This window comes from Periplaneta americana, chromosome 12, assembly GCF_040183065.1.
Source record: "Periplaneta americana isolate PAMFEO1 chromosome 12, P.americana_PAMFEO1_priV1, whole genome shotgun sequence".
Lineage (NCBI taxonomy): Eukaryota > Metazoa > Arthropoda > Insecta > Blattodea > Blattidae > Periplaneta > Periplaneta americana.
In genome coordinates, this window is record NC_091128.1 from 109,689,801 (window position 1) to 109,705,551 (window position 15,751).

Sequence of the window (15,751 nt, forward strand, 5' to 3'; positions counted from 1 at the left end):
AAGGGATACAAGCGACATTTCTAAAAAATGAGTTAAGTGCTGATTGTAAACACACCACTTCAACGTTCAATGATCTAAACACAAATGGAAGGTAATATCAGTGTCCCTAGCAGGCAAATAATGGATGTACAAAATTTTTGACACATAAAAAATTGCTGTTTATCATATCTATCATCCCAGAGCTATTGTAGACGACTTTTGACACACTTTGTATTTACAATTGAAAATAAATATCCAGAATCACTGAGTAAAAATTATGTTCAGAATTTTCGTTGAAAATGGATGGTTACTCAAAAAGTTTACACTGTACGATACACCAGTTGAACTCTTCATATTATATCTGTAAGATATCTCTCTGCCATTGCATTGTTGTGAATTTCTGCATATTATGTTCTCTTTGCTTCCTTCATATTTGTGAACAAATAGAAAAGTAGTAATCAGTTGGTGTCGGATTCCTCTTCTTCTAGGATGTGTTCTGTATTTGAGAATGCTTCTATTCTCTCCTGAAATTGAAACTATCTAGAAACAGTTCTCGTATTTCTATGTGACAAAAGAAATGACAAAGTTTATTTTTAAAAGACCCAGTATATTTCTTTCCTGGGCTTATCCTCAAGGAGAAAGAAAGACTGCTTTATCCTATGAAAAGCAGTTAATGAAAGCTATAGAAAGTTATTGTAAGCGAGGGTTCTTTAATCCTGGCACAGAGCATTACTTTCCTTCCATTCTGCATATCTTAGTTATAAACATGCAATGCTTTACACAAGTTTAGCTTAATGAAGTAAAAAAAGAATGCTCTTTCATTATACGTTGAAGAATTTTTAGTTTGTTTCAGTGACAGTGCAATCATTTAATTTTTCTTAGTGATGCAGTATTAAACAGTTCTATGTGTAATAATTATATATTATGTTGGAATTTTTTTTTACATGTATTGGTGCTTAGCAAAGAATGCCTCTATAATAGAATTTGTAAATATATCTTACCTAAACAGACATCACAAGCAGTTCTTGCTTAATTATTTTATTAGTTCCAGAAATTCAGGAGTTCATGTAAAAGTACTCAATCAGTGGTATAAAATTACTGACCTTAAAATAGAACTGAAGGTGCCAAAATTTAAATATGTGTAAAATGAAGATATTGTTCTGAAATTGTTATAGAATTCTAACTTCAGACTGATAAATCTGGTTTTTGGAAAAAAAATTTCACTTTTCAATTACTGGATATTTAATCTTCATTCTTACGATGTTGGATGACGTATATACGTCCGTTATTGTGACATATTAATGAATTTTAAATACTATTATAGTCACAATCATGCCATGGTATGAAAGAAAAATTTCACAACCTCGAGCGGGATTCGCCACCCTTGGATTTCCCACCCATAAGCAGTGCTGACTAGATCAGACGCTATGGACAGTACTCTATAACAGAGTCGCCAGTATGAAAGGATAATTCCAAGCCTTTGGCGTGAGATGAACTCGATAGCTCAGTGGTAGAGCACCTGACCGGAGTACAGGCAGTCACAGGTTCGAATCCCGCTCGAGGTTGTGAAATTTTTCTTTCATACCATGACATGATTGTGACTATAATAGTATTTAAAATTCATTACTGGATATTTCTTACCATTATATAGAACTGGACAAAAAGATTAGTTAAACATATGACCTAAAAAGGGAGAAAGCAACGGTGCATTGTTAAAGGTATAGATTGGAATTTTTCAATTTCTAACAATAAAAAGTCCAATTTATACGTCGTCTTAGTTAATTATATGTAAGTTGTCTTGAGAGGTTTATTCATGTGATTAAATACAAATGGAAATCATGAATGTTTTAAAAGACTGGACATATTTTTGTTTTTGAGTTTATTTTATGAACATAAATACATGTTTACATGGCAATTGATTTACATAAAATGAGTACAAATTACTTTATGAAAGTATTGGCACCTTTTGAGTACTAAATGTAGGACATCCATGCATACATGGGAAATACTGATATTTTCAAATTAAAAGAAAAACTCTTCCATATTGGAGGATAATCTCCACGGAAGTTTACGAGATTACTTTTTAAAATAGATTACAGATAAACTATATCAATTAATGAGTAATCATTGTATGTTAGCAGCCTCTGCTGCTTCCTGTAGTATAATTTTTTTTTTTTGTGAATGATTGGAAATGCTTCCGTCCCATGTCAATTTTATTGTCGGGAAATGTTTTTACTTTCGTATGTTTATAGTTGTAATGATTTTGTTGATTATTAATTTTTATTTGGTGGAGGGCAATACTACACATTGTTTTGGATTTGATCTCAGTTGTGGTACCTGATGGGCATGCATATTTGTATTTGTCTGTTGTAGCAGCAACAAAGCGTTTGAGTTAAAATAGATTTATAAGAAGATTTTCCATCTCTGTTGAGCGTAATTTGTGACGAATTTTAATAAAAGAATTCGAATTTATGTGATTCGTTTTATTTCCTGGTGAAGGTACATATTCAGCAGCAACTCTAAGTTTAGGATGGGACTCCATGAGCTTTGTAATTATTGAGTATATGATAATTTCGATTGCATGAAATGGTATAAGAAATTCATTTAATAACAAAAACTAATTTTACGACTATTACTAGAAGTTTAATTTAATCATTTGATTGGGATTTATAAAATAAATACGTAGTCCATTTTTATAATTTATAATTTTAAAATTGTCTTTGTAATTTGATCATATCAAGTGTTACATCATGTAGAGCAGTGGTATTCAATCTATGATACCAAACTCCTAGGGGTACAGGAGTTTATCTCAAGGGATATGCATCCCACTAACTAGATATGTAAATATGCTGACATTTATTTAAGTAAGCTTGTTGGTAAATAATTATTGCAGTTTACATGTTTTCTTTTATAAAATCCACTCTTGTTTTTTCTAGCTTCAATAATGTTTTACATAATTCATTACTATTATTATTGAATCAATAACTACTGAATAATAATAATAATAATAATAATAATAATAATAATAATAATAATAATAATAATAATAATAATAATAATAATTTATTTTACATACAACATCGATCATAGGCTTTTGTTATTTCTTGTAGAATTGCAATGCAGTTTAGGAGTACGAAGGTAAAACAAATGTATTTTGGGAGTACACTAGCAAAAAGGATTGAATACCACTGATGTAGAGGACTTTCACTTCTTATGGCTTGTTATACTTTCTTAGCTACTTACATTGAAAATCTAATCTGTACAGAGTGTTCACGTAAAAGTAGCTCACATCCATGTGATAGAAACATTCAAAGGAGCACGAAAATACTGATGTGTGTCTGCTGCCTGATTACAGAAGATGCTGAAAATGATCACTTTGACAATTTACACACCTCTGTGCGTGGTTCAGCATGTTCTGGTACACTCCCTGCAATTTAGACACTCTGATATGCTGAATGGCACTGCATATGTTTTCTTTGAGTTCATCCAGCGTGTACAGGTTGTTAGCTAACACCTTCCCATTCAAAGTGGCCCAGAGACAAAGATCACAAATCAATAAGTCTGGGAACATTGTGGCCACATCCTGTTTACTGTTCGTTCTTCAGTGAATTAATCGTGAATTCTCACAAGCGACACTCTTGATGTGTTGCATGTTGCTCCATCCTATTGAAAGGAGGCGTACTCTCACTTCTCGGAGTGAGTTGTGCACAAAACTGTTCAAAGATGTCGAGATAGACTTCAGAAGTGACAGTTGATCGAAAAATATTGAGCCCACAATCCGTAAGGTGAATACCCCTCACTAAATGCCAACTTTGATATCATGCAGCTATTCTTGATTAATCACATAAGAATTCTCTCCAGATCTTTACCTGGTGTTCCGAGAGTTCACGTGCCCTTTCAGATAGAATCATGCTTCATCAGTTATGAAATAACACAGAAGATCCAGCATTCCTTCTGAATTCACGTTTGGTTTTGTCAGTTTCCCTCAACTCCTAGACACAGGTTTAAAATTGAGAGATCACAGGATATTCAGGACACATTAGCTTGCTATCACAACCTTCATATTAATTTCTTCTGACACATTTTGATCTGCTGTTAAATATCAACAATCATGGCTGGCATACAAATGAATGGTGCTCTGTTTTTTTCACATTGGCCAGAGAACCTTTTGTGCGCCATTTCGACATCAGCTACTGAATGGCATGTTTGACTGGGACACTTCTACCAGGAAACGTGTCTGTGAAGATGTCCTTTATTCCTTTAATGGAACCGGTATGTATGTATGTATGCCTCCACAGTGGCAATCCTTTCTTTTCGAGAATACACCATGCTTCCGCCTCAATCATCTTTGCTAGATTACCAGAGAATTTGCTAGTGCAGGAAAGAAAGCAGACACCACACTTGCATATGCACTGTTTACTGTGCATCATGCCTAAACCGAAATTGTCTGAATGAGTATGACTGACCTTGGAAACACTCATACATTTGAAACCAAGCTACTTTTACATAGGGCACTCTTTATATGAAAAATTACAAGGCAATAAAAACTCGACAGTATGAAATCAGCGAATATCCACAAACAACAACAATAATGATGTAATGATGATGATGATGATAATAATAATAATAATAATAATAATAATAGCCAAATGAAGCATATTGTTTATTGCAGTCCCATAGGGTGGTATTCATAGACATTTCGCAGCACGTGCTACGAGCGTACTAAGCTAGCCCCCGGCTATCCACTGGTTACTAGTATAGAATTCAAGTCATATCCTATCGCTAACACTGGTTTATGAATACGAAAAATGCTGATAATCCACCGAAAGCCCGTGCTAAAAATCTGTGAATAATGATTTAATTCTGGATCAGTTGCTTTTTTCTTATACATTAGCAAGCTTTATTAGTCTGAATATTGACATTAAGCTGCTCAGCAATTCAGCAATGATTAATTTTTAATAGAATTTTCACTTTTAATTTGAATGGGCGTTGTTGCGAACAAAATAAAAACTATGAAATTGTTTTAATTTTCCTCTCTTTACCGAAAATGTTCAGCAATAATTGTGACATAATCTACACAAACTTGACAATTTGCATTTTATGCACTTATTAATTCCTATGCAAGCTCATAAAACTGATCACAAAGCCATCTGCTGACATGTTTGAAGAAGAGATCTTAAATTGCAGGTGTTTCCTCTACAATGGGTAAGAGTTGGTAGATCTGCAGTTAGTTCTGAAATGTCACTTTACCAGTGGTATGTATCTGTTAAGATATTTTAATGTTCATTTATTTTCATTTCTAACACCACTATCAATGATTCTTTATTTTATACAAAGTCTCAGCATTTTCTTTAGCTTGACTTTTCAGACTTACAGAGATGGAAAATCAACTTAAGCAAGTAGTGTTGAAATAAAAGAGAATCTTATGTTAAATATCAGTGCTTGAAGAGAGGAAATATTTGAATGCAGTTTAGTGTCTAGATTTTATAGAGTCCAAATGGATGTTTTATTCTGTTCTGTTTAGATTGTTACTTTATGATTAAATCAGCGAAATTGAACTTATAAATTGCCCCTTGCGAATTAATTAATTCAGTAGTTAAAGTACAAGAGATTTATGATATGGCAGTTAAGAGTGATGTTAAGGAAACATTATAATAAGAATGAATTCTCACCAGTAGTTCCCATTCGTTTCTTCTGAAAATCGTCGAAAACATATTAATGCATTTTGAGATTTGAGAATTAACATTTTAAGACGCTTGATGAGATATGATAAATATCCTGTAATAGAACAGTAAATTTTAAATCTTGTTGTTAGTCTTGGATGAAGACCATTAAACTGATATTTCTAGTATCATTTTGTTCTAAAGTGTGACCTGTTACTCGAAAAGGGACCTAAAGACGTGAAAGGAAATTTTACAGGAGAACAAAATAACGAATTTGCAGTGTAAAAACTGCATTTCTATGTTTTGACATCTTGCGCTACCTGTAGGCTTTCTTTACATACTAATCTAGGACGTAGTTTTACACAGTGCTTCTTAAATACCTACATCTTTCTTATAGTTGCTAAGAAAATAAGTGAAAACTTTAATTGCATTTTTCTCTAAAAGTACATAATGTAATATCAACATTCAATAAGTTATATATATTAAAAACTATAGCATCTAGAACCATGAATTTTTTTAAATGCTCAGTATTTCGTCCTCTTTTTTTTTTAAACCACAAAAAACAAAACAAAAACAAGAAATATGAAAAATCCGACTTTAGGTCCCATTTCTTGCAACTAGTCACTGTTTCTATTGAAGAGTTAATTTGTAGCCAAAAAATATGAAGAAACTCTTTCTGAACTCATATCTCCAAGAAATAAGTATCTACATCATATTGTCGATTAGGTTACGTATAAGCTCAGTAGGTGGGAGATCACCGTAAATGGTAGGGAGAATGTTGTTTGTCTACTTTTTCCAGAAATGAATGAATATACTTATTAGACTGACAAAAGTTCCTCCTTTGCACTTTTAATTAACCATAATACTATATAGCAGTTATATAGTTCCTTAGTCTTCTGTACCTGAGTTCGAATTCATTGTTAGTAATCTCACAAGCTTATCATCTATGTACGCCTGGGTTTTATAACATCACATTTAATTGTCTTAGAGAATATTACGTACATATATATGTTCACACACACACACACACACACACACACACACACACACACACACACACACACACACACACACACACGTATGTAAATTACTATTATTGCACCTAGATTAATAAATGTTTGTTTCTTCTTAAATTTTGTACTTCTTTAAGTGTTGGTGCTTGTATACCTTATGGTACCTGATTGCCTATACTTACATGAAATAAATATTTTCTTTCTCAAGCCCTTTAATGTGGCAACTTTGCAAAGTCATCTTAAATTTCATAGTTATGAGCTATATTTTTAAATTATAATTCATTAGTATGCTGTATAAGTGACAAGGGATTAGTTCTTATACTTGTGTAGGCTTCAAGTAATGTAATTATGACAAAATTAGAATAAGTTTAAAATGTCTTTCTTCTGCATTATTAAATGCTTTATTTTCTCTATTTAAGTAGACATTTATGTAATTGAACATGGAAGTGAATCATAGTTGGAAGATTCTCATTTCAAGCACTGATATTATTTGTAATTTCTGAAGTAATAGCTAATATCTATACATTCCGATGCTGGTTGTGAATAAAAGTCTTAAGAAATATATGAGAAATTAATATAATAGGAAAGATATCTACAGCAATGATATGATAATGTTGAATATTTGTTAAAAGAAATTGGATTTGTCTTTAAATTGTCTAAAGTTGAAATGTATATTGTATTTGTAACTTTCTGTTTTTCTTTTTGAATTGCAAAAGATATTTATTATTTTGATCATAAGAATTTGAGTTTAATGTATGTATAGACGTCAGTATATGTTGAAATGGTTCATTGTCCTGGCTTCTGAGTAGATACTTGATTATGTTAATGGAAGAGTTCACCATTAAGTCCAGTGTCAGTTGTAGGAGAAAATTAATAGATTTATATAGGTTGTGTAACATAAAACATAACTGTACTAGGTAGTATAACATACTGAAACATCAGTGTATTAGTGTCAGAGTTAGATTATGCGGTAGGCTTTCATTTATAATTTTATTATTCATTATTTTGCAGTTATTTTTCCTGGCACTGGTTAGGCATAATCATAACAAAGTGGCTAGATGTTTCAGCTTTGTAGTGTGTACATAAGAGTGTATGGATTACAGACTATGCAATAATTTCCCGAGGCTAGTGAAATGTTAATGATTAAGTAACCGTACTCTCCAGGTTGTATAGGTGATGTGTCATTATCAATAGACTCCATATGTTTAGCATATGTTTATTATTTTTTCCCATTTTGTTAGTAAAATTAATTTACCCATATTGTCAATGTAATGTTTAATTTCGAGTAAGAAATAAATATAGTTTACTGTAATTGTTTTCTGTGTAAAGTATTTTTTTAGCAGATTCACAAAATACGTTGATATTTTGAGCATGTAAATGTTTGTCATAATTCGACAAGTCATTCAGTTTAGATTCAGACAGGTGCACACATTTTCATTACCTTTTATTTAACGATGGCCAAATAGAATGTCATTCATCAGTCTCGAACTACTGAAATTTTCATTCGTGTTTGATATTGTTGAGTTAATATACAAATTTAAGGACATAGGAAATAACATTTTATTAGTTTAGATGGTAAGGAAGAAAAATAACTAAAACGACATCTAGCTGCCCTTAGGCCTATACATGTATTGTAAAAATTGTTTACTACAATTTCTGCAACTCTGCATTTCGAAAACAATTTGTTTCACAGTTATGAGGCTGGATCGGAAAGTAAAGCACAATAATTTTTTTCTGCGTTGGTATTGTGGCTGGGATGTTGACATTTCACCGAGATATAGTTTGAAGTTTTCACTACAGATACAATTTGTTTTGCATGTGCAACTCTAGCAAGAGAAGCGTGAACTACGCAACAAAGATGGCGCGCATATTGCTGTCGTCAACTTGTGAAGAATAGCAAAGTGTTGTTCATGGGGTATGAACTAGCTGTTCCATCATTTTTATAGCAGACAAGAAAGACTTTACTCACGCAGTTGTTTGTGAACCCAAAAGCGGCACATATGTAACATCTTAATTTTGTGATAACGTCACTTTCTGTAGGACTACACATCTGTATAGCGTATAATGGAAATCTGTGGAGCAAACACAGGTTTTTGCCTGCTTTAAAAGTGGCGACTTTTGGCCTCGCTTCCCAGTGTGACGTTAGTGACCTAGATGACTGTTTCTTGTTTTGCACACACATTAATAATACTGTCATCTAGTGTAATGGCTTCAAGTGCCTCATTAAAAAATGTAGGTTGCTACTTCAATGTGTAACTTATATATTGACTCTCTGTCTTGTATTTTAATTTTTCTTTTTCTTATTAGAAAGTGCCATTGTTTTGATATTGTCGGTGTTTGAGTGCCATATATGAGGGATTCCACTGTAATAAGGTCAGAATTGGATAATGAGTACATAGAAAAAAACAAGGAGAATAAGTCACGTTAGAAATGGATTGACATAGAGATAAATTAGCTTGTCACTTCCTACTAGAAAAGAAGCAGCTGCAAAATTTAGGCTATATTTGGGACACAATTGTCTGGTACACCATCTACACCACATCACTGTGTTAAATTCCAACAACTGTGTGATACGTAAAGATCACTTATTAACATGTATAAAACTAAACAGAGAAAAACAAACATTAAGAAATCAAATAAGCCTATGCTGAAAGCATGAAGAAAAATAATGTGAAATTAAGATCCTTCTTTAAGATTATATGACATGATATGTTAATGAAGATGAGGACCTGTCTTTCAGTTTTCGTATTCTTGGCTACTGACACAACCCAGTGCTTTATTATTTTCCTCTGAAAGAAGAGATTTACTTCATTGAAAGGAAGGACATTCTGATCGTTAACAGCATTTAACATTCATTTAAATTGCATTTAATTTTTACTTCATACAGTAGAAGAAGCAAGTGTAGGTAACTTACAAATTAATGGTTGTGCAGGTTATTCTTTATAGATTTCAGCACAACAACGAGAATTAAAAAACATTCTTCTTCTGTTAGTCCATTAGTCGTTTTTTATACAGGAGGTTTTAAATATATTCAATTTTGAATAACTCTACGATACCTTGCAGATATTGATAAAATTTTAATTAAGATCTAGTATTGTGCTCAATTAATATTCTTCACCATTGCTGAATGAATATTATACGTAATTTACTATAAACTTGGAAAGTTGATATTTAGAAAATATGTGGGATATACATTAAGTGGTGGTGAATATCTCAATTTAATTTGTTCATCATTTGTAAAATACTTGATCTCCAGAATGCATCACATCTTTTTCGCTTTCTGTCATTTAGTTGTTCACTTCGAACCTTTGACATAGCATTTTGGAATGATGCTGACAACTTTGATTTAATCCTTCAGTGGTCACATGAATTAGATAGTGATCCAGTACTTTATTTTTGATTGGTGATCAGAAATGACAGCACATATCGTATCTGCGATTTGTGTACCTTTCGTTCATATATTTCTCTACCCTCTCAGTCGTTGTTATTGACAAGTGTTAAGTGTTTTTTTCTTGGTGCATAATTAAGTTGGTGCATTTTTGGATCACGATTATGCTCCGTGCAAGCATTATCAGTCTCTAAGTTTATGTTTTTACAGCATTTATTATATGTTTTGTGAATATTGAAAAAATGAATATAATTAGACTCTGTTAATGTGTAATCATTAATAACTAACCAGAAAAATTAAAAATAAATAAATAAATAAAATTGCATGTAAAAATTAGCTTAAAATATGGATCACACTGTGATCCGTGTGACCACTAATGTTGCATTTGAGTGTGTGACCACTGGAGGATTAACAGTTTTACAAAGATTATTGAACATCAATTGAATGGAGTGTCTCACTTGTATTTTACAATATTATGTAGTCTTTCTATTTTAACTTTGTGTTTATTATTATTATTATTATTATTATTATTATTATTATTATTATTATTATTATTATTATTATTATTAACTTATAATAATTATATAAATGAAAATTTAACTTTGTTTCACTATTTTATTTTTTCAGGGTATTCGAAGTCAGAGTCGTCATTTCATGCAGATCTAAGTTATGATCCTACACAAGGTAAGATTTTGGCAAATCTGTCTCTTTTACTTTCAATACATAACCATATATTTTTTTTTTCCTACAAGAGCCTTATTGGGGCCTTGGTAGCTCGAATGATGTTTAAAACACGTGGACTATAGATTTTATGTGTTTTATTTGTTTGGTGGCTTCTTGGTTGCTACAACAGTACACTTACAGACTCTAACGTATGAGGCAGAGTTGCCAACCTTGAAGTCCCAAACAAGCCTTATGGTATTTTTTTAACTGTGATTGTACAGGGCAATTCTAAATGATTGGTACAAAAAGAAAACAGTTCTGTGAATGCTGTAATGAATTTATTTCACAAATACAAATATAACATGAAAGGTTACCTCTCGAAGTTTCCACGAACATTCACAGATATTCGCTGTAAGCGCCATTTGTGACACTGCAGATGTCTACACAATACCTACTCCATTTTTTGCCACACTCGTGCCAGCATAGTCTGATCAATTGAGTCAACCTTGTTGCCTATCCATTGCCTTAACTGCTGTAAGTCTGTGGAAATGGGAGTATGAACACCTTGTTCTTCATATACCCCCAAAAGAAACAATCACAAGGCATTAGTGGCACGTCATCCAAACCAGCATTCTGGAAGATGCTGGTTGAGGTGATTATGTACGAGATTATGCCAATATTAAGTTCCATATTGGCACAATACGTTGATTTTCAGAGGCTTTGTACGTAGGTCACATGAACATTTTCCACCACTTTGTTGTTGATGGATGGCCGTCCTGTGATTTTCCTCTTGCACAAGCAGCCTGTCTCCTCAAACTGTTCCACCCACCTTATGATGTTGTGAGTGTAAAGTGCTTCTTTAGCAAACTTGGTCTGTAAGTATCTTTGAACAATGATTATTATCGATGACGTTTTTACGTATTCTAGGATAAAATAACCTTTTGTATTGCTGATGCCGCCATTTTAATTAACAGAGCCTTGAATGAGCAATGGTGAGTTTTCAGTGTTTTTATTATTGCCAATCGGGACTTGAAGAGTTAACCCAGCGGTCATCAAAACACTGCACGCTCGGGATAGTGTCTCTTACCTGCGGACAAGACACTGCTCTTGCATGCAATCATTGCTGCTGGCGGGAATGCTCTCTCTCTATCCCTTGTGCACGACGTAGCAGAGTTCCTTACCCTCCATGCACTCTACCCATTTCAGCGAGTGCTGACGACCACTGAGTTAACCTTTCATGTTACATTTATGTTCGTGGAATAAATTCATTACAATAGTCACAGTGATGTTTTCTTTTTGTACCAGTTATTTAGAATTGCCCTGTATAATTATTTATTCAACGACCCCATTTACTCTGGACACCATTCAGATGCGATATTACAATCATGGAACACTGGTGGAATGAAAATGTCAGGAGAAAACAAAGTATTCTGATTAATATCCAGAGTTATCCACCACAGATCTCACAGAATTTGCTGCGGTTTGAGCCCAATTTCTGAGGTGATAAACCGTAACTGTTTGCTACTTACTACCAGATTAATACATGAGTATAACAACATTGTATCCTTCACTCAGCATTAAAAGAATTTAATTTTGTTGTAATGAATTTACTCAGAGATGATGTGCATGATGTCGACCTGGTTGGTGCAATTGGTATAGCACTGGCCTTCTATGCCCGAGGTTGCGGGTTCGATCCCGGACCAGGTCGATGGCATTTAAATGTGCTTAAATACGACTCATATCAGTAGATTTACTGGCATGTAAAAGAACTCCTGCGAGACAAAATTCCAGCACACCGGCGACGCTGATATAACCTCGGCAGTTGCGAGCATCGTTAAATAAAACATAACATTTAACATTTAATGTGCATGATCACTTCTGCCTTTTTAATTGTATGAGTGTTACAGGCTATCTTCGAGAATATGATGTCTATATTAAAATTCCCGAATTTATCGTATTCTCAGAAGTAAACAGCGATAAAAAAACTTTATTCACATAGGTTGAAGTTTATTGAGTTCCTTTTAATTGAAATTTATCATTTTGTAAGAACAATATGTGCCAATGAATTTTCATGTCTTCATTTCTTACTCTATAGCAGAAACCCGATATATTATTTGGAATATCAGTAATGGTCTGTCTGTCTGTTTTTCACTCAGCTTCAAAAAATTTCCCTTACCCGCCATTTCCTTGTCCATTCTGTGATCGAGCTTACACAAGCTGGGGCTTCAGGCGTCGTCACATCAAGGCAGTCCATACTCAGTCTCCAAGACTTTCATGCAAGTGGTGCCTTCAAGTGCTGCCCTCGCACAGTGACTGGGAGCAGCATGTTATGTCAGAGCATAACTTATCACCAGGTGATGCACATAATGGGTTGTTAATCCTGGAAGAAGCCCACATGGTGCTACAGATCCCCAATCCAACGCGGTTAGACACTTTTGTTAGTATGATTAAAAAAAGTGGCAGTAGTGAAGCAGACAAGTCGAGTGGTTCAGGAAGCAGTCAAGATCCTGAAACTACCTTGAATCCCACAAAGACAGGTACATAGTACAGGCTTGTGTGTGGTAAGTAGCATTTTACAGCTAGTCGGGCATAGAAAGTCCTCAGGGAATACAGTAGAGTTGTACAAAGCCAGAAACTAAGTAGATCATTGTTTTAAAGGATTTTATGCCCAACAGTCTTGTGTAAAGTATTTTTGTGATAGTATTGACCGTTCGTGTATTTAAGATTTGAGAATCTGAGATGACTTTAATTCTGAGATTATACAAAATTATGCATTGCGACATTTCTGAATTTTAATCTATTTACTGACTGTGATATTGAGTGGCATTAGCTAAAGTTGCCTTAACGCTGGATAAATTAGCTTCATTAATAATGAAATAAAAGTAATGGATCAAAGCAATAGAAACTAGATATGGAAATGCCCTTATAAAACATACTGTGAATGTCAGCTAAATTGGTGTAAAGGTGGGGTAAAAATATACTTGTTTTATATAATTTTTAGTGTATTAATGAATAGAGGTTATTTGACAGTGATTAGATTGTTCGTAGAAAATAAATTTGAAGACTTGGAGTGGTTTTCCTTAAAATTCTGTCATTGTGTAAGATTATGGAAAGTGAGGAGAAAGATACGAAGTCATCATATTCTTTAATAATCCCCTCCCCACTCTCACAGAAATATAATAAAATTTACGTTAATATTTTCTATAAAAGAAATGCTGTGTAACCTTTTGACATTAAACATTATAAACGTAATTGAACTTGTGTTTGGTTTTCTCTAAAATTGAAAGGGAATGGAGTATATGGTATCCACTATACAGTACTCTTGGTTTCACAAGTAAAGAACCTTCGTTGCAGGGTTGGGTTCAGGAAGCCATAAATCTGACTGACACGCTCCCAATTAGTGAAACTGTGGACAAAGATACCGCCAGGAGACCGCCGAGAATGCTGTGTTGTGAATTTTCCATTTTTGAAAGAATCTAACCAATTGCAAAAGAAAATACATTTAAAAAGTCCAGCCAAGAGCAAACGTGGCAACAGCTTCCCCTAACTGGCCTGTCAATCACTGTCATCTGTGCAGAAGTGGTGTGAGGCCAGGGTTCTTTACTTGTGGAGCCGAGAGTACAGTGTAGTGTCTTTATTTGTATGTACAGTTATAGACAATTATTCATAGTAGTTGTCTTGTCAGTAGAAGCTCCACTATGACATGAGCTATTCTGTTCTTTTCTTGTATTATTTCTGTCTATATGTCTTAACAGATTCTATTGTATCTTTTGTCCTGGCTGTACTACCGACAGTACAACAACTACAACACATGTATTTGCAAGAGATAACACGGCAAAGAAGGAGTAAAAGTGAATTAGACAATACGGAATTAAAAAATAACATGAGAATAAATTACCAAAAAAAAAAAACAGCTTTTGAGTTAGCTGTATTTTCCACATAAAAATGTTCGTATTAGACGTGACAACAGCTCCTGACTTGTTTTCGTTTCCTGATTTCATTGTTGGCTGAGGTTTGACCAATGACCCAGCATTTAAAAAAATCCATTTCTTAGAATTACATATGTTGACTGACAATTAATTTGACGAACTTTAAAATATCTCTACTATTAGGAACATCAGAAGGTTAGTTCTAGCACGTTATTAATATGGTAGAAAAATGCAGGCTATAAGGTAAGTTGGTAGGGCAAATAGCCTATATTTGTGGTGAAGCATCTGTAATAGTGCGTTGTTTGAATGAATTGCAGGAAAAATTTCTAGCTGGTCTTTGCACAAATATCTGTAAAGTGAAACAGCTAATGTAGGGGAAAAAATCGAATGTACCGAAACCAGTAATTTTGAGTTCATTGCCAATTATTGGAACCCTAGTAATGTCGACATTGGAGTAAATGAAGCTGACATACTGTAATAATTTCCGATTTAATAGATTTGATGATTAATTCGAAATGCACACTGTTGGTGCAAGATAGAATCGTTCTTTAAGTGATGGCATTGCAGGAGCATATGTACCATTTTTCAGTTTTAGGCTAACAGTGTTTGCGCTTACGTTTTGTTCTCACTGACGTAAGCAAATCCAATATACACAACATCATCTAATTGATATCTTAATATAGTTAATTACTGAGAATTACACTTGATGTCACAAGTTTCGTCCAGAATTATGGAAGCATATGTTGAATCTTGGATCCTTTATTTTATGAATCAACTTCAGAAATAGCCTGTACTGCTAGAGATGGAAGACTCTAGAGTTCTGTAAATGATATTGATGACTTAAAGGAAGATCATGTTGCCAGAATGCATTCAGATAAGTAAAAATAGTTTATTTGTTGAGAGAATCAATACTTTTAATGGCCACAAAAGGGAAAGATAGCCTACTGCATTTGTAACCTTTTCATTAAATTTTCATTCTTTTTTAACACATTCGTTGTGATGGTTGGCACTTTTGTCTGCTTGATCATCTAGCATGACATTTGCACATTGTCGGCCAAGCATTCTTAATTGAAAGAAACATTGAAGATGATTTTTAATTTTTTAATGGCTGAGATA

General features: G+C 33.5%; 1 protein-coding gene across 3 annotated transcripts in view; it reads left to right on the forward strand.

Annotated features, from left to right (window-relative positions):
* Positions 1-14,100, forward strand: part of LOC138710808 (protein bric-a-brac 1-like) — a 66,069-nt gene extending 51,969 nt beyond the window's left edge. For 2 of the 3 annotated variants that reach the window (XM_069841933.1, XM_069841935.1), the window contains exons 5-6: positions 10,671-10,727; positions 12,863-13,384. In XM_069841933.1, the coding sequence (XP_069698034.1) occupies positions 10,671-10,727; positions 12,863-13,251 (446 nt within the window). In that variant the 3' untranslated portion in view covers positions 13,252-13,384. Of the gene's footprint in view, positions 1-10,670; positions 10,728-12,862 lie in introns of all 3 variants that reach the window. The other variant, XM_069841934.1, reaches the window with a different exon arrangement.
* Positions 14,101-15,751: the final 1,651 nt, after the last annotated feature.